The sequence below is a fragment of the Leishmania donovani genome, chromosome 12 (assembly GCF_000227135.1).
Source record: "Leishmania donovani BPK282A1 complete genome, chromosome 12".
NCBI classification, from domain to species: domain Eukaryota; phylum Euglenozoa; class Kinetoplastea; order Trypanosomatida; family Trypanosomatidae; genus Leishmania; species Leishmania donovani.
In genome coordinates this window covers 153,635-175,523 of record NC_018239.1, presented here as the reverse complement: position 1 = coordinate 175,523, position 21,889 = coordinate 153,635, and the positions used below count along the sequence as shown (strand labels likewise).

General features: G+C 60.5%; 5 protein-coding genes across 5 annotated transcripts; all 5 read right to left on the bottom strand.

The window, feature by feature from the left end:
• Positions 1-1,917: 1,917 nt before the first annotated feature.
• LDBPK_120350 (3'-nucleotidase/nuclease, putative) lies at positions 1,918-3,063 on the bottom strand (the record flags this gene model as incomplete). The annotated part of the gene is made up of 1 exon (XM_003859104.1): positions 1,918-3,063. One exon carries the CDS (start codon positions 3,061-3,063, stop codon positions 1,918-1,920), a length of 1,146 nt encoding a protein of 381 aa, XP_003859152.1.
• A 1,393-nt stretch (positions 3,064-4,456) lies between these two features.
• LDBPK_120340 (hypothetical protein, conserved) lies at positions 4,457-5,707 on the bottom strand (the record flags this gene model as incomplete). The annotated part of the gene is made up of 1 exon (XM_003859103.1): positions 4,457-5,707. The coding sequence occupies one exon, from the start codon at positions 5,705-5,707 to the stop codon at positions 4,457-4,459; it is 1,251 nt and encodes a 416-aa protein (XP_003859151.1).
• Positions 5,708-6,807: 1,100 nt separating this feature from the next.
• On the bottom strand, positions 6,808-11,241 carry LDBPK_120330 (hypothetical protein, unknown function; the record flags this gene model as incomplete). The annotated part of the gene is made up of 1 exon (XM_003859102.1): positions 6,808-11,241. The coding sequence occupies one exon, from the start codon at positions 11,239-11,241 to the stop codon at positions 6,808-6,810; it is 4,434 nt and encodes a 1,477-aa protein (XP_003859150.1).
• Positions 11,242-17,309: 6,068 nt separating this feature from the next.
• On the bottom strand, positions 17,310-18,263 carry LDBPK_120320 (hypothetical protein, conserved; the record flags this gene model as incomplete). Its single annotated transcript, XM_003859101.1, has 1 exon — positions 17,310-18,263. One exon carries the CDS (start codon positions 18,261-18,263, stop codon positions 17,310-17,312), a length of 954 nt encoding a protein of 317 aa, XP_003859149.1.
• Positions 18,264-20,188: 1,925 nt separating this feature from the next.
• Positions 20,189-21,301, bottom strand: LDBPK_120310 (hypothetical protein, conserved; the record flags this gene model as incomplete). The annotated part of the gene is made up of 1 exon (XM_003859100.1): positions 20,189-21,301. One exon carries the CDS (start codon positions 21,299-21,301, stop codon positions 20,189-20,191), a length of 1,113 nt encoding a protein of 370 aa, XP_003859148.1.
• Between the last annotated feature and the right edge of the window lie 588 nt (positions 21,302-21,889).

Genomic DNA, 21,889 nt, shown 5'->3' with positions numbered 1-21,889 from the left:
CCCTCTCTTGGGGGTCTGGCCCCGGGGGCGCGGGGGTGGGGGGGCGGCTGGGCCGGTGGGGCACAGGGCAGGGGCCGCGCCGCCGCGCGCGCCCCGGTGGCGGTTTTTCGCGGCGCGGGTGGGCGCCCGAGGAAGGGCCGCGCGGGACCGGGTTCGGTTCATGTTGGGAGGGGGAGGGGCGGACAGGCTGAGGGGAAAAAAAACGCCTCACCACTGGGCGGGGCCCCCCTCCGAGGGGTGTCTTTTCAGGCGCTGCTCGTCGTGGGTGTTGGGGGCGCGCGAACGCCGGCAGCAAGATGCAGCCATCGGCGCGGTGAAACGGCAACGGCCCACCCAAAAAGATGGAGGACAGAGTCCATTGCGTTCGCGAGCACACATGCCCCTCGCTCAACACGGGGGAAGCGACGCAACGCTTGTGCGTGTGCGTGTACGCTGTGGCAAGTTTCGTCGGCGTGGTTTTGTGATTTTTCTGTGTTCACCCTGAGCCTGGGTGTCATGATGGCCGGCGGAAAGATTTGTCTTTGAGCCGTTATGCTTATCCAAAAAAGGAGAAGCGAAAAAGCGAAACACACATTGAAGGCCCCGAGAGAGTGAGAGGGAGGGTTAAGGAGGAGAGACGTAGGGATGGCGCGCCACCTTCCGCTACTCCTGTGCTGATTCCTTGAGGGCGCCGGAGTCGCGTCACCTCTCTCTCTCGCGTCTGCCTCGCCATGCCTCTGTCTCCCTCTCAAGAGAGAAAACGTACGACGCACACAGGCTTACATGTATATGCATGGGCACGCTCTTCAAAGAATAGTTGACAGCACCATGGAAGAGGGGGGGGGAGAGCGAGAGAGAAAAGGGGACCAGAGGGCGACAAGGAATGCGCGTGAAGCTTTCGAGGGCGCACGAAAAAGGGCCTGGGGATGGAGGTGTGGCTGGCAGGTGCAGAACACACACAAGACTACAGACACCCCCCTCCCCTGACCTCCACACGTTAAAGCGCGCGCACAGACGTGCGCACACACTGACGTACTCGAGGGTCGCGAGCAACAAAAAATAATAATCGGAGATGACCTTCGCGAAAGGCGGCGATTGCCGTCGAAGAGACCGAAAACAGCGCGGGTGTCTGCGCGCGTGTGTGTGTGTGAGAGAGTCAACGTTAGAGGAGCACACACACACACACACACGCAGACACACAGACATATTACTTGTGATCGAAGAAGCACACGGGCCCGGGCACACACCGACGAGAGGGATGGGTGGGTGGGCTCATGCCACTAGCCATCACGATGCTGACCAAAGACTAAAAACGGAAACCGTAAAAATCCGGAAACGAACTAGACAATTATATATGTGTACATACTTATATGAATACTTTTCTCTGTGTGTATTATATATATATATATGCACAGACGTAAAGAGCAGATCCGTGTCCCAATGTGCACACGTGAAGTGGATAAAGAAGCGAAGAAAGCACGAAAGAAGACGCCGGAGCCGCGCGCAGGGGGCGAGGAGTCTCTTTCCCTGAGGGATCGAAGGCGGGATGGTGGTGCAGGCGGTCGCGCCATCTCTTTCCATATGTCTCCCTCCTCCGGCCCTCTTGCTCGCTCGCTCGCTCGCTCTCTCTGTCTGTCCACCGGGCCTTCTCGCACCACCAACGCAGGCAAGTCCTGTGGGAGGGAGGCAGAGGATAACAGGCGAGGGGAGAACGGGGGACGAAGCGAGAAAAGCATCCAACGTGGAGAAGGCAAAGAAAGGGAGAGGCAATCAAAGAGCCGCAAGAGCGTCGGGGCGAGAGCAGCGGCTGTCAACTAAGAGGGCGGAGGCGGCGGGGCAGGTCAAGTCAACGGTGTAGGGGGGGGGGGAAGAGAAAGTTAAAGAGCAAAGAACTGAAGGCACCGAAGGCGAGGAGCCGATGGGTGCACGTGCGCGGGCTCAGATTCCGTGGCTCGCGGAGGCAGCGGCGGCCCTCTCGTCCTTTGAGCTGCCGCGGCGCATGTAGAGAGCGGCGAGCACGACGGCGGTGGCAAGCAGGCAGCCGATGGCAAAGGAGGAGAGGAAGATGCCGGCGGCAGCGCCGCTCTCGACGCCGGAGAAGGCGTAGTAGTTGTAGGTGTCACCAGTGTGAGTGACCTCAACCTCGTCCTGCATGTGCTTCGTGCCGTTCATGATGGTGTCCAAGGACACGCCGGCGAGCGCGGTGTTGAGGATGGTGGCCAGGCGGTAGCCGGCCAGCGTGACGCGGCCGGCGGCGAGGATCTTGCCATTGGCCTTGTACGTCTCGGACAGCACGGTGCGGTCGGAGATACCGGGGTAGACGTTCTTGACGGCCAGCTCGTAGCTCTCGGCCGCCATAATGGTGGAGTTGGTCATCATCATCTGCTCCTCGGTGAAGGAGTACGACTTGACAAGGTTATCCACGAAGGCGGAGAGTTCGGCGTAGGCGTCTTTGTCGAGGGGGCGCACGGCGTTGTTCTGCGGACCCTCGCACATGGAGTCCCAGAAGGCGTGCAGCTTCATGGATGTGCCGGCGGACTCGTTGACGATGACGATCTGCTTGTTGCCGCCGAGGTCGCCGAGCGGGTACTCGGGCGAGAAGAGGTCGGCGCTGTGCAGCGGCATGTGGATATCGCCGACGAAGTGGATGAGGTTTGCGACAGAGGTGGTGATGATGTCGGAGGTGGCGGCGGGGCTTGTGATGGCGCTGATGAGCATCGGGATGACGGAAGCGACGTTGACGATCTCGACGGGGTTGATAGTGACCTTGACGTCCTGTGGGTTGTAGATGGTGTCGATGAAATGCCAGGTGGACATGGTGTAGAGGCCCATGGACTTGAGGTCGTCCGCCCAGGGGCCGAGCTCGACGATGTTAGTGCTCTTGGGGAAGGGGCCGATCTTGTTGAGCACGTCGGCGCAGGCCTGCACCTTTGACTGCACATTTGGCTTGAGATTCCGGCGCGCGATCTCGGCGATGCACATGTGACCCTTGTCCCACCAGGCCTGTGTCGGCAGCGCCAGCAGCAGTAGCATCGCGATGACGGCCGCAAGAAGCGCGTGGGCCGAGAAGGCGAAGGCAGCCATGTCTGGTCCCGTTGAGGGGTGTGATGTGTGTGGCAGGCTGTGAGAGAGGTAGGTGGGAGGGCGTTAGTTGGGGCGAGCGCGCAGAGGGCGAGTGGGTGGTTATACGCACGAACTTGAGCGGCGGGCGGGGGTGGGCGCGTGGGAGGACGCGGTGCAACGGTTAAAGCGGTAGAGGGGTAGGGAAAGATGGAGAGGGGCAAGGCAGTTTCGAGGTAGAGGTACGTCTGTATGAGTCTGTGACCGGGCTGGGGTGGGGGGTGAGGGGAGGGGGGTCTGTCAGGGGAAGAGGGACGGGATGGGGAGCGGTGTAAAAACTGTGCGTGTGCGCTGCGGCGAGGGGATCATGCTTCCTGCTTCTTTGGCCTACAACAGCGCGCCGTACGACGGGCCGCACTGCGCCTCGCTCGTCGGGTGCGACGTCTTCGCACGGGGCGAAGCGACGTGAAGAAGTGGCTTTTGGGAGCAGTGGCGACCAATTGCCGATAGCACATGAAGAGAGAGCGAAAGAGTCGGCGCTTGACAACGGTGTGGCGGAGGCCGCGGGTGCGCTCATCAACCACGACCCCCAACAAGGAGAGAGGAACTCAAGCCAGCAAGCACACAAGGCCCGGTCAGAGAGCACTTACGTTCGTGCGCGCACAGTGCAGCTGCGTGCAGCTCACAGAGGAGGAGGGGGCGGTGAGGGGAGGTGGGCTGGAGGCAGGTTGTAGGGCAGTGGCAAATGAGAAGAAGTGTGCGCCATCACGTGGACCGATGGCGTATGCCTGATACGCGCAATGTGGGAGGGGTACCGGGGATCTGGTGTGTTGCACCTCACGCTGTTTCTCCACGTCTGCGTCTGTGTGCGTACACAGGTGTTTGCGCACGCACACATCTGCCTGCGTGCGCGGGCGGATGGGTACGAAGAGTGCCAACAACACCACGCGCGCGCAACAGCGAGAGAGCGAGAGTGTGAGAAAGGGAGGGGAAGAAGGGCTGTGGGAGAGGGCGCTGCGCAGCACACCGCGGCAACGCTGAAACAGGTCAACTCGTAAACAGAGCACACACACACATATATATATATTTATAGGGAGATCATGTGCAAATACTATCCTTGCGCATGCGTATGTGCATGGGAAGGTGTTCTCGATTCTGTGTGGGTGTCTTTGGAGAAGATGGTGTGTGTGTGTGTGTGTGCTGGGGGGAGGGGAGGGGCAGGTGAGGTAATATAGGTGGCTTGTATTGTGGGCGTCGCCAGCGCGCATCACGAATGATGTGTCGCCAGGATGGTAAGAAGGAGAGCGCAGGCAGAGTGCGCTGACGAATACTCGGTTTGATTTTCTGCGTGTCTCTGCCACTGCACTGTTGCATCTCTCTCGACTTTCCTTTCCCTTCCTTTCTCTGACGCTGCACTTTAGGCCGTCAGCCGGGATGCCAAGTCCGTGATCACCGCGTTGTTCGCCTCGTAAATGTACGGCAGCGGCTCGTTGGACGGTATGCCAGCCTTGCGCAGGGCCTTGGCCCCCACATATGGCTTGCCCAGCGGCGTCTTTCTTACGCCAGCCGCCACAGTACTGCTTTCCTTCTCCACCTGCGCCCCTTCCACCTCGTCGTGCTTCGCCAGCTCGGCTGCAGAGGTTGCCTCTGCGCGTTGCACGCTGCGCTGGATCGGCAAGCTCTTGCATGCCGACACGATGGCGGCTCCGCAGGTCTCGACTGGGATAGACGACATGATGAGCTTGGCAAACTTTTCGGTGGTTCGGGTCTTGCCATGGCGCTCCAGCAGCCCCGGCTGAAGCAAGAGAAGATTCACCGGTGACAGCGCCGCGGCAGCGGTGGCGAGCTTGTTGTGCCGGTGCACCCGCTCCACCGTGGACTCATCAGCAATGCCCTTTGTCTTCATGTAAAGGAACCATGAGCTGCTGCTGGCGTTGCTGGAGCTGACCTGGCAGAAGACGCGAAGCGTGCCCGACGACTGGGCCGCGTTGTCGTTCATGGCAGCGAGCACGTCGACCTCCTTGCCCATGCCTTCCTGCACGTGCACTTGCTTCGAGACCCCCCCGTCACCGATATGGTGCACAAATGTCTTGTCTGGTGACAGGCCAGCCGGCGCCGAGTACGCCAGCACAGCCTCCGTGAAGGCCATCACGTAGTCATAGTCGCACCGAGTGAAGCTCTTGGCGCTCCCAGCGTCCTTGCGGGTGGTGCCGAGACACATGGCGGCGTACGTGTGACCACCGAAGATGCCTCTGTACCTTTCCATGGGATCTGTGATGGCAGTGGCCGCAGCGCCCGCGGCACGGTTATCAGCTCCGCTAGCGGCAGCGCAGGTGCTGCTGCGCTTCGCCACCCACAGCTGCGTGAACTCTTCCCAGTCCATGGTAATAGGCCTGATCTTGGCAGCCTCCGCGGGCGTGGCTGTGACGGTGCCAGCGGGAAACTTGCTACCCTTTTCCCTCTTGCTGTTGGCGCCCTCGCCGCGGCTGTCGGTGTTGCCTGCTTCACCTGCGACGATAATACCGAAGAGATGCTCGTAGTTCGACACAGCGGTGTTTCTGAACCGCGTCAGCGCCACAACGCGGTCGATTGACGGCTGCTGAATGGCATACTGCACGACGGTGCGGCCGATGGCGCCAGTGGCGCCAGCGACGATCATGGAAACCATGTCTGTCGCCCCTTGACACAGCGTATAGAAGTATGAGGAGGGGGCCGAGGACGAGAGGGGGAGGGGAGTGGGGAGGGTGCCACCCACAGAGAGATAGGGGACACTGCACCGCGGAGTAGGCTTCCAATTGGGTAACACAGAGACCCACACGCTGAGAGAGCGAGGAGGAGGGCGGCGGTGGCGAGCGGGATAGACGGGAAGTGAACACTATCAGGAAAGAATTAGAGTTGGGCGCTTTTCGTTGGGCAACGGGTGGCGATGTGGGCGAGAGAAGGGGAGACGGGGGAACATACAGCCTGGGCGTGCGTGCATGTGTCGGGCCCAAACACACGCGCAGCAACGTTGGCCAACAAAAAACATATGGAGGAAGCGCGAGAGAAGGAAAGGGGTGGGGCCGAGGAGAAGAGTATTTTGGGGCTGCGGAGGACAGACGTGCACCATCGCCTTCCTTCTCTCCCCCTTGTCTTCGCTTGTATGACATACGTCTATATGCGATGCCTTGGCGCGCACAGTCAAGACAGAGTCGCTACACCAACGAACGGCGGGGACGGAGTAGCCCCCACCGCCTCCGCAACCGTGCGTGGGTGTGCCATCCTTCCCGGTCTTCTACGTTGGCACTCCGCCACACCGCTCCCGCATTCTTTTTTCGCTCTTTTTTGGTTATGGTAACGTTGGATGCGTGATAGGCCTCGCGGCACGGCAACAGAGAAACAGAAAGATGTCGGAGCTCACCCCCCGCCCTCCCCCGCGACACGCACGCACATACAGACAGAGATTCACACACAGGGGGAGGCGGAGAGGCGTATATCGGACCTTGTCCCGCTCGCTGCAGGTTTCATACGTGGAGAAGAGCTCTAACCAAGAAGGGGAAGATGACAATAGAAAAAGATGAAGAGTTGGGCGGGTGGGGTGGGGGTGGGTCTGTGATGCGTGCGTCATGCGCGAGAGCCTCGTCGCACCTTCAGACGCGCCTGTGCAGAAAATAGCCGGTCGAGCTGTGCACAGCGTTTGAGCGGTCCTTCGCGGTTGAGCACAGCAGCCGGGTACGGTGGCCACACGTACACACGCAAAATGTTAAAAAAAAAGGAGAACCAACTTTATCAACTGCGGCGCTGCTTCTGCTGCTGTTGGTGCTGCTCCACCCTCAGCAAGGCGAGCTCCGTCTTCGTCTCCAGCTTCCGGCCGTAGTTGCGTGAGCTGAGCAGCGGGAGAAGCTGCTGAAGCACGGGTAGCATGCCGCCTCCCTCTGCGCGCGTGCTCACCAGCTCGTCCACCGGCGCCACCGTCAGCAGCGTCTGGATCACATAGTTGCCATAGGGGTCCATGACAACGATGATCAACGGCAGCCGAGCGATGGCGGCGTTTGTGGCCGCCGCTGTCGAGGCAGAGGCGTACACCGCTGGTGCAGAGGGGTGGGCGAGGGGCATCATCAGCGCCTGGCAGATGAGGCGAATGCGCCGCTCGCTGCAGTGGCGCAGAATGTGCTCAACCACATTTGACGCAAACTTGTTCGTGCACATCTGCACCAAGTCCCGCTGCATGCCGGCCGCCACGGCGTCGATGGTGGCGGTGCTCCCGCGCGCGTAGCAGACGTCCACGAGGCGCGTCACGACGTAGTTGCCAAACGGGTGAGTGGAGAGCTCCTGCACGTGGGGAAGGAGAAGCGCTGCCATGCGTTCAAAGTAGTCCATCTGCTCCACCGCGCCAGAGGATGACGGCAACGACGGCGATAATCCAGCGCACGCGTGGAGGAAGTCCAGGCACTTCTGGACAATGCAGCAGCCCTGCTTGTGCTGGCAGACGTACAGCAGATGCTGCTGAATCGCCTGAAAAAGTGTCGCCACCCTTTCCTCGAGCAGGCGGCGTGATGGTGCGGTGCTGCTTTCGCCCGGCACCGCCATGGACGCGGATGACGGCTCTGTCACACTGCTCGCGCCAGATGCCAAGGCGTTATACTGGCGCCGGATGCACTCCATCACCTTCATCAGTACGTGGCCCCCGTTCGCGTTCGTCAGCAGGCGCAGCAGATCACGCTCCAGAGCGACGAAAACGAGGCGCTCCTCTTCCATGTTGCGAACCGTCTCGACGAGCCGCTGCACCGCGAAGGTGCCATGGGGAGAGCAGGCGACCTCGCACAGGTGATGTTGCAGCGACGGCAGCCGCAGCAGCCGTTGGCGCTCCGCATCAGGTGCCATGTCGAAAACTTTTTGGAGGAGGAAGTTGCCGTACCCGTCGGCCATGACGGCGTCCAGCTTGGGTTCGATTGCCCGCAGAACGACGCGAACAGGGATGGAGTTCTCAAAGGCTTCGGCGCGACGACGACGGCGGCGCTCGTTAACGCTACCCTTCTTCTCTCCAGCACCCGCCCCGGCTGTCATCGACGGAGAGACTGCGGCGCTCCCGTCCCGCTCAGCCCCTGCCCGGCTCGCAGCGGCGGCGGCATCGTCTGCCGCGAGCTCGTCGTGCCCTCCTTCAATCGCTTCGCCCTCGCTGCACTCGGCGTCGATCACCGCCTGCAGAAGCCGGCAGCCGTGTTGATCGTGCGACATGGCGAGTATAATCGGCGCCGACGCAACGTCGGGCACGGCGGCGACGCTGGCGACGCCGCCTTCCTCAGCCTTGAAAGACATCTGCCCGCCACCCGTCACAGCGGACGACGCGGACGGAGAGTTGGGCAGCACGATCGCCGCGGCTGCCTGTAGGCGCTGGATGAGTGCTTGGACGGCGGCGGCTGACACCATGGACGCCCCGGGCCCGGCGGTTGCGCCTGCGGAGTTCGAGGGGCTGTTCAGGTGGTGACCGGCGTGATTGCTGTGGTTGTGGTGGTATGACGGTGAGCTCGGGCTCGCACCACCGCCAGCGCCGTGTGCAGATGCGCCCAGCGAGCCGCGGGCCCCACGAGCACCGCCGCAGACCGCGGCAGCGACGCCAGTCGAGCAGGACGTCTGCGAGAGCTGCACACGTGGCCGCGCCTCGCGCGACGTTCCTTTGTCAGCGACCGATGCACCGCTGACCCCGAGAGGGCTCCCATCGACGTGCTTCTTGCCGCCACTGTTCGTGCTGTTGTTGGCGGCTGTCGCAGTCGTCGCGTGACTGCTGGGAGTGGTGATGGTGTATCGCCGCAGCGCCGGCGAGCTGCCGTTGGACGGACGAGGGTGCGGCGATGGACGCAGACTGCAGGAAGGAGGTGAGTTGGTGTTGTGTGCGTTACCGGCGACTGGGCCGACACCGGTGGTCGATGGAGGTGCGTCGACGGGGCTCCAACGGCGCATCGAAGGCGTCTGCAAATGGTTCTGCTGGGATTTGTACGGGCCTGCTGCTGCTGCTGCTGTCGCCAGTGACGGCGTCGACGCAGGTGGTGGCGGTGGCGGTGGTGGCAGGGCCATCACCGTCGTTGCATTCGTGCGAGGTGATGCTGTCTGCGAATACTGCCCCTGCCGATGGTTGCTGTGGCTTTGCTGCCAGCCGTGGTGCGGCGAGACGCCTGTGCCGGCCGTAGCTGGCGATGCAGAGTTGGGCTGAGATGGTGACGACGGTGGGAAGAGCTGCGCCGCGCTGGCTGGGCGAGGCACCCGCATCGGGGCCGTGGTAAACGTTGGCGGGGACGCATAGGTGCGAGAAGGATTGTCCGCGTGCGCGTGCGCTCCGCCCATTTCGTCCGAGCTACCCAGATCGCCAACACCGCTGTGAAGGTGTGCAGCAATCGAGGAGAGCGTGACTGGCTTCGAAACCGTGTCAGGGGTGCGGAGCAGCGCCGCGGCTGCGGCGACGGAGGCTGCGTTCGAGCTTGCCGCTGCTGCTGCTGCTGCGGCGGCCCTCTCATACGGACTTAGGCGCTCCCACAAAGCTGCCGCCTCGGACGGGGTGAGGCTGGAGCGCGGCCAGCAGCTGCGGCCCTGCTCCGTCGATGCGCCAGCGGCTGCAGCGGAGGAGGAAGCTCGCGGTATGCTCGTGATGTGGGTTGTGTAGAGCGGCGTCGGCCCCATGCTGGCCAGGCGTGAGGATGATGATGGCGGGCGTCGGGCCGGCGGCGTATTCGCGTGCGCCGCTCTGCCCGTGAAGGCAGTGTTGGCAGGCCCAAGCCCACTCGCCGGCACTTGTGACGGGCTGTGCCGCAGTTGGCTGAGCAGCTGGTGATACGGTGTAGTCGACGTTGGTGGAAGCGGCGAGACCGTCGATATCGGCGTTCCCTGCACCACCGCGCTGTTCATGGACAGTCGTCCACCGCGCTGGAGCTCCGCGAGCTCCGCCTCAACACTCGCTCGCCACGCACTGTCGAGGCCACCGTTGTCCATGACATCGACACTGCTGCTTACACGAAAGAACTGCGCGACAGCAGCCTCAGCCGCGGAGGACGGAGAAGATGGGGTGGTGTGGTGCTGGTGAAGGTGTTGATGCGACTGCTGCTGCTGCTGCAGGTGAAACAGGCGCAGCGATCGGTTAGAGCCATCTAGCGCTGACTGCGGCGTGCCGATACTGCGCGCGGGCGTCCAGACATCCGATAGCCGGTCACCGCCACCCCCGCCACCACTGGTGCGGCCAAACTCCTCCTCGCAATCCCCGTCGAAACCATCATTCTGTATCACAGCTGCAAAGTCCGAGATGCCCTCTAGCACTACTTCCGCCACCGTCTTGCCATCACGCTTGGTGTAGGCGGATGGTGCCGATGAGGTGACAGCTGGTGAGGGGGTGTCTCGAAGTATCGCACTATCGGCCGCAGCACCGCGGTAGCCGCTGCCTTCGCGCTCGACCGCAACCGGCAAGATCGGCGCTGCATCGTCGATCGAGCGCGGTGTCGTCGTTCTGGTTGCCGTGCTCACGGATGCGGTGTAAACGTTGTACGCGTGGGGGGAGGGCATGGACTGGCGCGCGTGCGTCACTAGTGACAATGGTCTCTGCTGCTGCAGCTGCTCGAGACGCCGCCGCTGCTGCTGCTGCTGCTGCTGCTGCACAGTCACTACCTGAGCCGCTGCTGATGGGGAGGCGAAGAGGAGCTGCTTCGGCTGCCGGAATACGTTGTAGCCGTCGCCTCGGCTGGCCATGTCCACCTCGATGCACCTTGCACGCTCGTCCGACGGCTGCAGCAGCACCTTCACGTCTGTGGCCGGGGTGCGAGTCACGGGCGGCTGGTCAAACGGGTTCGCGCGGTGGTGCTCGTAGTCGGCGAGAAAGCTGTTGCTCGCCGCTGCGGTGTTGATGCCAAAGGTGCTGTCCGTATTGTCATGCACAGTCCAGCTGCTCGTGACGGCCGCGGTGGAGGAGGCGGTATATCGTCCTGCAGCAGAGCCGCCGCCGCCGCTGGCGATGCTCGCCGAGCTGCCGTTGCTTATCTGCTTGTCAAGTACCTTCGCTGTCGCGCCGGCAGCAGAAGTATACACCGGCATCGTGTGCTCACCGTCGACGCTTGGGCGATGCCGCTGCTCCAGTTTTTCTTGCTGATGCTGCTCTTGCTCGTTACGCTCTTCCTCGTCCGCCACGAGGCGCACCTGCGACAGCAGATGCAGCAGCTCTTCGCTCTCGGATTGGGCGAACATCGCGCTGAAGATGATGCTAGACACAAGCACAGATGCACAGGTGAAGGTGAAGGTGAAGGGAGCTGCACAAACTTGTGGACAGGGATGAGATGAGGGGTGGCGGTGGCAAACAACAACACGAAAGGGAAATCGAGCCTCCCGCGCCGACGCGCACACACGCACACGCAAGCGACGACGACGACGACGGCGGCGGCGGCGGCGGCGAGAGTACGGGGGAAGAGACGAAAAGGGAGAGGAAGGCGACTTACGAAGCAACCGAAGAGCGAGCAAGGAGAGAGGTACGGAAAACTTGAGCCGAGCGACACCAACAAAGAAGCAAGCGACGACAACAACAGCAACACAACACAGATGCCTTCACGCGGCAGCTGGATGGACGGATGGATGGATGGGTGGGTGGAGGGAGGGAGGGAGGAGAGAGACGATACAGAGCCCTCTAGCCAATCCCGTGTATCGCTTCGTCTGCGTGCCTAGAGAAACCGATATATCATAAACGCTAAGGGGGTGAAGGTGTTAGGAGTGCGAAAGTCGAAGCGCGCGACCACAACAGAGAAACGACCAAGACGTATGTGTGCTCCTCTTCCTTCTCCTCCTCCTCCTCTGTGCGCTGTGCTTTTCGAACCTGAGTAGGGAGAAGGACGGCGGAGATGAGGTGCAGGCACACACACACACACACACAGTTGCTTAGTTCCAGACGCACGCAGGCACGGGAGAGAAGCGTATTAAGGAACACACTTGATATGGTGCACGTGAGGGAGACGAGAGCGAGCAACCACCACCCCGAAGAAAAGAAGAAAGATGTCTGAAGAGGGGGAGGGGGAGGACGGATGAAGGGGAGGCACAGAGAATGCAACACTCACCACGGCAGCGATCAAAGGAAGAGAGAAGCGAGAGCGAGGTGTGTGTGTATGTGTGTGTGTCTCGTGATGGAGGGGGTGGGGAGGGGTGGGCACTGAGGACGAGAAATGATGAGGAAAAAAAAAGGGATAGAAAAGGGGTGATAGTGATGCTGGGATACTCGTGCGTGAGGAGAGGAGATGGGTGACGCGCTGCCGCAGCACAGGTGTGATGCACGCCTAACACACAGACAGCAACGATGCCAGGGAAAACGGCCGGGGGAAAGAGGGGGGAGGGGAGGGGTGATGACGAAGACAAAGACGAAGAGAGGTGCTGACTCCACAGATCCGCACAAGAACAATACGCGGAGACACAGACAGACAAAGACAGAGACAGAGAGGGACGGTGAGCAAACCCTTTTCGTGCGGCTTCTGCCTGACTCGTCCGCTGGATCTTCGAGCTATACGCGCCCACTACGTGTCACTTGGACCTTTTTTTGTGTTCCCCCGCCTATCTTCACTGATCCAATCAACCAAGACGGCGACAGGCACCACCGAGTCGTCTGATCTGCTCCCTGTATGTGCGTGTGTGAATCCGCCCTTTCCGTCTTCTGTTGGTTCGCCGACGACGCGCGTATCTGTGATTCCGTGTGCTTCTCTACTTGTCTGTTGTTCTGTAATTACAGAGAAGACACGCACCTCCGATGGGCGTCGCCTTCTTCCGTCGCGATGACCCCCCCACTCTCTACACAAAACTTTTTCGTGTGCAGGGAGAGCGGAGAGGGCGACGTGCGTGGTGAGGCAGATGTGCCGTGGAGGCGAGGGTGAGCGCTTGGACGGCACCGAATCTCTCACTCTATCGAAGCACCGGTGTATCGACGGGAACGAACGATGGACGCCTACGAAGTTTTTCGTTCCGCCTTCGTCTTCTCCTTTCCGAGCACCACGACTGCCACCGGCACGCACACACACACACACACACACACAGACGGGTAGACAGACACGTCTACACGTCTCTGTGCGATCTCTGAATGATTCTAAGAGTAAGTAAATAATCGACCAGCAGCGAGCGAGCTCTGCCTCACGCACGCACGCACGCGGTGCGCGGGAATGGAGAGAGAGAGAGCAAGGGTAGCAGCGACACGTCAGCCGCAAGCGACAACGAACGAGTGCCGCCTCCGCGTCCTTTCCGCTTCGTTCTGCTTTCGGGACGGGAAGAAGCTGCGGCAGGCGCCTGTGCAGCTTGAGAAGGACACGAAACAGGGACACGAAAGAGACACTGATCACGAAGCCGTCGGCGCGGAGAGGTTGCAGAATGTAGAAGGGGAGGAGGCGGGACAGCGGAGACGAGCACAAGAAACGGAGTCGGTATGGAGGACCAGGAGAGAGGTAGGGGAGACGACAGTCCGAAACACGACAGAAACAAAACAAAACAACAGAGCGCAACACACACACACACACACACGCACACAAACACACGCAAGATGTCTACGTTACGTAGGGAAGAGGACGCCGCGTCACCGATGCGTTATTTCGTGATTCTGTGCAGCGGTTAGAGATGGCGAGACGGAAGGTCGTAGGAGGAGGGGGTACGTGAAGAGAGAGAGAGAGGGCGTGGCAAGTGGAACGAAGAGACGGCGGCCTTGAGCCGTCCTGCACCTCGATCACACCGTACCCTTCGTGCTTGTCGGCCGTCGTCAGGTCTTTGATCTCCTCCTCCAATTCTCTTTCGATGATTATGCAAGCACCCCAAACCACCAAAAAGAGGAAGGCGGCGGCGGTGGCGAGTCCGATACTTGAAGCGTACGTGAAAGGCACGCGCGTGCCTTGTCCAGCGAGCGCGCGCGCTCTCTTAAGAATGCGTCTGATGATGGAGCTTGCGTGCGTCTCCGCGTTTCGTTATGCAGTCTGCTTTGGGGATGAAAAACTGAAGTGGGAGGGGGGATGGGGGGGGAGGGAGGGAGGGAGGGAGGAGAGACACGCCCAACGCAACACAACGACAGTAACAAGGCCAGCAACGACACCAGCGATGCAATCAACACACAAACTGACGCCCTGCACACAACCTAACACAGAAAGGGACTACTCGTGGGATAGTCGGCGAGAGAGGGGGGAGGGGAGAAAGACAGGGAATGGTGGGGACTCAAAGTACCCCCGACAGACGCGTACACGGACTACGCGCACCCCACAAACACGCGAGGTCGGATGTGGCAAGACGAGCACGGGAAGAGGGAATGACGTGAAAAGAGGGACTTGACCACACGAAGGTAAGCCGCAGCAGCAGAGAACTGAAAACAACAACAACAGACACGCACACGCACACCAACACAGGGAGGGAGGGGGAGAGGGGGGGAGGGAGATGTGAGGGTACAAAAAGGGAGGAGGTGGGGGAGTGCTTGCTTGCGCGTGTGAGCGGTTCACGAGGGTACAAAGGAAGGGAAGGGGGATGATGGTGATGGTGGGGAAGCGAAAGAAACAAGGCAAACCAACAACGCAGGGAGACACACACACACACACACGCACGCGCACACACAAACACAAACAAAAGGGGCCAAATCACCTACGCACTGTCACACCGTTCGCGTACTCTTCAGTGCACCCCGCCGCGAAGGCCAACGTACGCGGAATGGGAAAGTGGGAGAGAGGGAACGAGAAGGAGAGAGGAGGAGGAGGAGGAGGAGGAGGAGGAGGGGGGTGGCGACGGTGTGGGGCGGATGGCGGGTCCGAAACACGAAAAAGAAAGAAGAGAAGTGCAGATGACGATGGAGAAGTGATGGAGGGAGAAGAAGTGAGGAGGCGGGCGAGCGTCTGTAAGAAACAACAACAAGCAGCAGCAGCAGCGGCAACAACAACGGTCAACGGACGAGAACGAAGGAAATAACGGGAGCGGGAGAGACGCCGCAAGAAAAAAAGAAGACAACGCGAAGAACACACGACACACCCCACAAAGAAACTCAACTAGTGGAGCCTCTAATGGCCACACACCGACACACCGAGACAAGCACGCACGCGGCGAGAGAGCGAGAACGAGCGAGAGAAGCGAAAGCCTCCAGCAGAGAGAGAGAGTAAGAACGACAGACAACAAAGAGAAATACAAGCGCAAAGAATGAGCGTCGGGCCGTGTCGTGCCGCAGCCCCTCAAGCACGAACACAAGAACACCGACACGCGAGTGTCTGTGCGCTTCAGGCGTAGGTGAGAGGCGCTGGGAAGTACGAGACGGGACGATGAACCGAAACAGACAGACAACCGAGCCAACGTGCAAGTCTACTATTATCTTTCTCGGGACTTTGCTGTGTGTGTATACGCCACGGGCGATGAGGGAGCCCTCACAAGTTGCGTCCTTGTCTCGCACGCTCGCTCTTCGTGTGACGACCAAAGGAGGGGGGGGAGAGAGGAGGAGGCCTTCTTATTTACTACCGCCTTCTCTTGGCGGGTGATACAGCTTAGAGGCGATGGGGTGGGTGGTGGTGGTGGTGGCAGTGGAGACGGGCCGCGCAGACAGGGATGATGAGGTTGTTTGTGTCGAATAACACAATGAACAATGTCTGCTATCGCGTCTGCACAGACTGCCGGGACACGCATGCACACACAAGTACGCAGGAGGAAGAGGAGCGTCACCTGAACAGAGACACGACAACGATCAGGCAGGGTGGAAGCAAACACAAGAGCACCTTAACCGTTTCACTGTGTGCCTTTTCCCTCGCTTCCGCTCCCGATGGCGATGCTCTGCGCCGAAGCCCTCGTTGTGTGGCGCGGTGCACAGACGCAACGACCACTTGCCGTTGGGATGCTCGCGTGTTTATGCGTGATGCAGTTGTGTGTGCCTCGAGGAAAGTAAAAGAGAGTGAGAGAGAGTTAGGAACACAAAACAACAACAAAAACAAAACGGCTGCGATGTGTCGATGCCAACCACGTCGCCTCTCAGCCTTCGATCGGTGTTTTGTGTGGTGATGTGTGATCTCTCTCTGTCTGTCCTTCTCACAGCCACGCCGTTCTGCGCCTCTCGCACTTTTCTGTTGTCTTTCCCTTCGTTGACCTGCTCGTCTATCACTTAAAAGTATATATATATATATCGATGTGCGTGTGTGAGTATAGATGATGTCCTTGCTTGCCTGAACGTGGCTGCACTCCTGCACTTCCTTGTCGTGAGTCGAGCCTCGAATCGTGGAGCGAGCAAAAACGGAAATGGAGGATGAAGAGAGGAAGCGAGGGAGAGATGGGGTGCAAGGCAGACGAGGCTCCCGGTGTGTGGGCAGATGGGAGGGCTCTGCTGAGGGAAGGGCTGATAAAACGCTTCTCTCAATGAACGTCAAACGCACGCACGCACATGCAAACGAACAGACAGAATAAGAAATAGGAAAGAAGAACGGCTGAACAGGCACGAAGTGGGGTGAGCGTGGGAGACGCACGCACACGCACACGCACACGCACACGCACACGCACACGCACACGTACACGTACACGTACAGGCACGGTGGCGGGGGAGGGGGAGAAGTGCAAAGCAGTACAGAAAAGGAAGCGACGACGACGACAACGGCCCTTTTCGAGCCAAAAAAACGAATGTCCAAACAAGAAATATGTTCTGTTTGTGTGTGTGTGTGTTCTATCGCAGGTGGACGATGGACTTCATCCGTGGCGGGGGAGAGGGGTGATAGTGAGGCGACACGCATGACGTGTCGCGGTGCGTGAGTCCATCGCGTGAGCGGATGGCAGCCGTACAAGAAACGGGAGGAGGATAGGAGGAGGAGGCAGGGCATTGTGGAGGAGGTTGACCGTTACGCACATGCGAGAAGGGGTTGCAGACACATAGATTCCGCAGGTGGCCGAGAGTTGCCCACGCCTTCACACAACACCGGCGGCGAACCAGCGACCTCATGTGGAGGAAGGGGCCCCACACCAAAGATGCCAAGTAGCCCCCCTCACCCCATGGCAGCTGCTGCCGATGGCACGAGAAGGGGTGGGGTGGGGGGCGGTGTGCGTGTGTGTATGTGTTGCGGCCATTGCCTCAAGGATGGATGCATCAAACTACAACACTCACTGTAACTCCTGACAACAAGAACGCACCCGTACACACGCGAACAGAGATGCACCGAGCTGAATGGGGTGGGGGTGGGGGCCGTTTAGACACCAGCAGCCTTGCTGTGACCTCGCCGTCGCCTTCTTAGTTGGCCTGCCCTGCCCTTCCCATTGCAGCGCACGAAGGAGGTTGACCAGAGAGAGAGATGGGCGATACATCAAAAGACTTTCTGTACGATAGCTGTCTTCTCCGCCACGAGCCCCTCCCACATGACGACGCATTCATCTTTCAACTGCTGCAGCTCCGCGGTGTCCGCTGTGCGACTCCACACGCGCCGCGGCTGCTGTCGCCATGTGGGCGGCTCGGCTGCAGAGGTGGCCTCACTGCCACCCCGCCCCGAGTTGCTGCCACTTTCGGAGTTGACCAGTAACTGAGAGGAGAGCTGCTTCTTGACGGCCAGCATGTCTGCATCAGTGCCGGTCTTTGCCTTATCAACGGGAGCCGCTCGTTTCTGTTGTGTCTTGCGCTCACAAGGCAGCTGCAGCAGCTGCGTCGGATCCAGCACAACCTCTCTCCACACCGACTGCGGCTCCGATCCTATTCCACCGTCTTCCTCCCTTCCGCACTCTATGGTGTTTGTGGCGGCGCCGGCAGGCGATGGCGGCACCGTGGACGAGGAGGGGGCGGGTGCCAGTCGGCCTGCATCAGCTGCAGCATGCGCCCACGCGGACACTGTTCGGAAGTTCTGTTCCTGCACGAGTGCAGCGACAGCAATGACGTCCAGCTGCTTCGTCCGAGAGAGCTCCTTTTCATGTAAGCGCATGGGGCCGACGGGGCTAATGAGAAACAACACGTTGCAGAGGCAGAAACTGCCACTCAGCACGGCGAACTGCACGAGCCTGTGTACCTTGCGGGGGTTGCGCAGCCGCCAGACACGGTAGATCTGCGCTTGCTGGTAGTAGACCGCGACACCGGCCGCCCCAGCCGCGACCATCGAGGCTGCGCTCAGCAGTCGACTCCACAAAATGAGGCGTTGCGCGTAGTCGAAGCGCTTTTTCGAGAGTTGCTCAATGTCGTTGTAGAGCAGTCGGCTGTCGACGCCGTACGACTCGCACGCTGCCGCCAGGCTGCCGCTGCTGAGGCGTGGCGCTGCAGAGCTATTCGCAGGCATGTGCAGCGCTGCCGCTCCTGCTTGTGTTCGTGCTTCAGCAAAACGCTGCGCTTGGTCGTGCCGGGTGGCAAAATATGCCACGAGATGATCCGCGCACGCTGTGCTTGACTGCACACCCGCACAGCCATATGCGCACACGTGTGATTTGAAGGCAAACGTGTCATGGGACAGTGGCGGTGAGGGACAGAGCCGTGCGGGAGAAGATGGGGCAGAGAAAGAGACAGGAAGGCAGAAACATCACTTGATATCGGCATTGGTAAACACGCAGGCATACACGGCGATGCGCGCGAGCGTGTGTGTGTGTGTACTCAATACCTCGCAACTCCGCCGCTCCCAAATTGCAGCCACACGGAGCGCCACGCATCTCTATCGTGCCCACGTGCTTCCCCCCTCTACAGTTTCCACTGCCTTACACGAACGGCAGGAGCGAGACCTCCACCGGGGTAGGGGTGGTGCCGCATAAAGGACAGCTACCCATCACACAGGGCCCTGAGAGTTGTATCACACACCCACGGGTGCTCTGCCTTTCAGCTTCATATCGTGCACCCCCCCCTTCTTCAAGACGTCATCGTTTACGTATGCGGTTGCCGATTTTTCGGAGAGGAGCGAAGAGATGGACAAGATCCACCGACGCACCCGACAAGTCCAGACACGCACACACACACACACACACAAGCGACGGAGGCCCACCCCCCCCTCCTCCCCCTTTCATGAAACAAGACACCCAATGATACACATTTTCGTTGAAGTAGTTGCCGTCCAATGCCCCCCTCCCCGTAACGCTCGGAGCTGCGCGGGCGGTGGCGGTGGTGGACGGAAGGTGTGTGAGGAACTACGAGAATGTAAGCCAACGACGCACTCAGGGAGAAGCGAGCGAGAGCGACGAGTGGAGAGTGCGCAGGAAGACACAAAAAGCACACGCCGTCGCACACCGCCGCCTCTCTCCGATTACACAGGCGGACCAGCAGCCACACCGCCGAGCAGAGGTGAGAAGGCAGAACAGGCACCGCAAAAAAAAAAGAGCATGCAGAGAAGAGGGACGCGCACGCGTGCGGGAGGGGGAGAGGGAGGGAGGGGGCGTCGACGTGAACAATGAAAGGAAGCGAAAGAGTTGAGAAAGAGACACCACATACACACACACACAACTGTGAGGGGAGGCGTGCCCTGCGCCTGTCGCTCTCTCGCCTCTGACTATGGTGCAGAGGAACGACGCGCACAGGCTGCCGTTGGTAGTGGCACGAGATGGGTCAGCGAGAGGAAGGGGTGGCGAGAGCGAGTGGGAGCGGTTGAAGTTGAATGCGCACACCCGCGCACACACCGATGCGGACGAAGAGCAGGCAAGCAAGGCCGAAGAGCAACTATGATGTAAAAGAAACGAGACCAGCCCTCCCTCTCCTCCCCCCACAACGATCACGCGCGTTGGCGAAGTCGGGGGAGGGGAGGGGAGAGGAGAGGGCCGCGGGGTTGGTGGGGCGAGGAGGAGGAGGGGAGGCGTCGTCAGAGAGAGAGAGAGAGAGGGCTCCGCTGCACAGTCGACATGCACCGCCTCGGCGCCGCCCTTTTCGAGTAGAGCGACATAGAGAAATATAGATCTATAGAAATAGGGGAGTCCAAGCGAGAGAGACTGAAAGTCGGAGGCAGTCGATGGCTCGAAGACGTACTAGTGGAAGAGGGTGGGGTAGAGTGGGGGCGCCAGGGCAGCACGGATGCCTGAAAGGCGCGACAACGACCGGAATGAAGGCCCACCACACCGGCGCCTTCTCACATCAGGGAGCTTCCAAGTCGCCGGTGCCACCGTCACGACACGAAAGGGACATGTGCATGTAGCTCCGTGAGGCTGCCTCCTCCTGCCGTTAACGCCGACTTTCTGTCAGTGCAGCTGCCACCCGTCCGCCAGACGCCTTTCTCTCCCCCTCCCTCCCTTGCTACTCCTTGATGATGCTCAGGCGAATTGCCTTCCTCACCTCCGCCGCAACAGGCAGCATCAGCACACTCTTGTAGTATTTGAACGAGTTCGGATACTTGGAAGTAAGCACCGGCTTCAGCTCTTGGCAGCACAGGACACCGTGGAGCGACATGGCCATCACGAGATCCGCAGCCGTCAGCGAGCCCCCGACAAGGAAGAGCAGATCATGGCGCTGCACGACGGAGGCAGCGCTGCCCATGGTGCTGCGAGCCGACATCAGCACCGACGCGCGCGGCGTTGCCGAGATAGCCATGCTGTCCCGCGACACTGACGGGCGACGGCTGGAGGGGTGAGGGTCGTCGGCGCCCTCCTCCTTGCCCAGCGCCTCGTCGGTGGTCTTCTTGATGAGCATCAGCTGCTTCTCCCGCTCCTGCCGCTCCTTTTCCATGTGGCGCTGCCGAATCGACCCGGCCACGTTGTACACGGAGCTGAGGCGCGAATCACGCGTCGCGCGAGAGGCCATGTAGTCCTCCTCGTTCCAGACCAGCTCCTCGTCCGTCATAACGGAGCGCGACGTCAGCGAGCCGGACTGCTGCACGAGAGCGCGGCAAGCCTCCTTTAGGTAGGCTAAACGCCGCTCGAGTCCGTCGAGGCTCTTGCATAGCAGCGTCTTCATGTCTGCGGCCGGCTTTGGCCCCGTCTTGTGCTCGTACGCGAAGAACTGCCTTGTGTAGAAGTCGATGCGCGTGATGGCAAAATCAAGCCAGCTGTCCACCTGCGTGGACTCCAGCAGCGAGTGACCATACATGGCATACGGGATCGGGTACTGCGGGTGCGGGATCTTCTCGTTGTTCGCCCCGGCGCTGTCGATGCCGGCGCTCACGGGCACGAGCATGACCTCCGTACGTGCCAAGTAGCGGATCATCGCGTTGGACTCGAACAGGTACCCCTCATCCGTCTTCATGACCGGCACGCGCTGCATGGGATGGCAGTTGAGGCGGTACTCCTCCGTCTCGTTCTCCCTCCCAATCTGGATCGGCACCAGCTTCAGCTGAATACCGGCGTACGCGGCGACGAGCAGCGTGCGCTGCACGTACGGTGAGTCCAGCGGGCCGATGAGTGAGACAACCATCAGCGCAGCAGTAGAGGTGGCCTGCCGAGCGGCGGGGAGGGTTTGCTGTAGAGGATGCTAAGCGCGGAGAAACAACACATGCAGAGACGATGCGAATGCGTGCTATGTGTATGCTGCACGTGGGAGTGGTTCAGTCGCGTAGAGAGGTGCGGAGAGAGCATAGAAGGGATGGCGGTGGCGAAGGAGTTCAGGAGGAGGTGGGCAGACACACCGGAAAGACAGCAGAACAGAGGCCCGTGCCTCACCGATCTCCCTCCCCCCGTGTGCGGAGATGACGCTATCGCTCGCGGGAGGGGAGGGAGGCACAGAGACAGATAGGCGGCCTCATTGAACACCACAACCCAGCCCTTCACACACACACACACACACACGCACACCATTGGCTTTCGCTTTCTACGGAGTTGTCGTCCCCGCCCCTCCCAGACTGCGCATCCAGAGAGAGAGAGCGGCCGGCGAGGTGGTGCAGGATGTATCTACCTAGATGCATGTGTGTGTGTGTGTGTACGCCGGTGAGGGAGAGGGCAGAGGGGGTCTGTCTGGCGCTTGCATCGTTGTTCTTGCTTGATTCACACTTGCCCTTACGAGTCT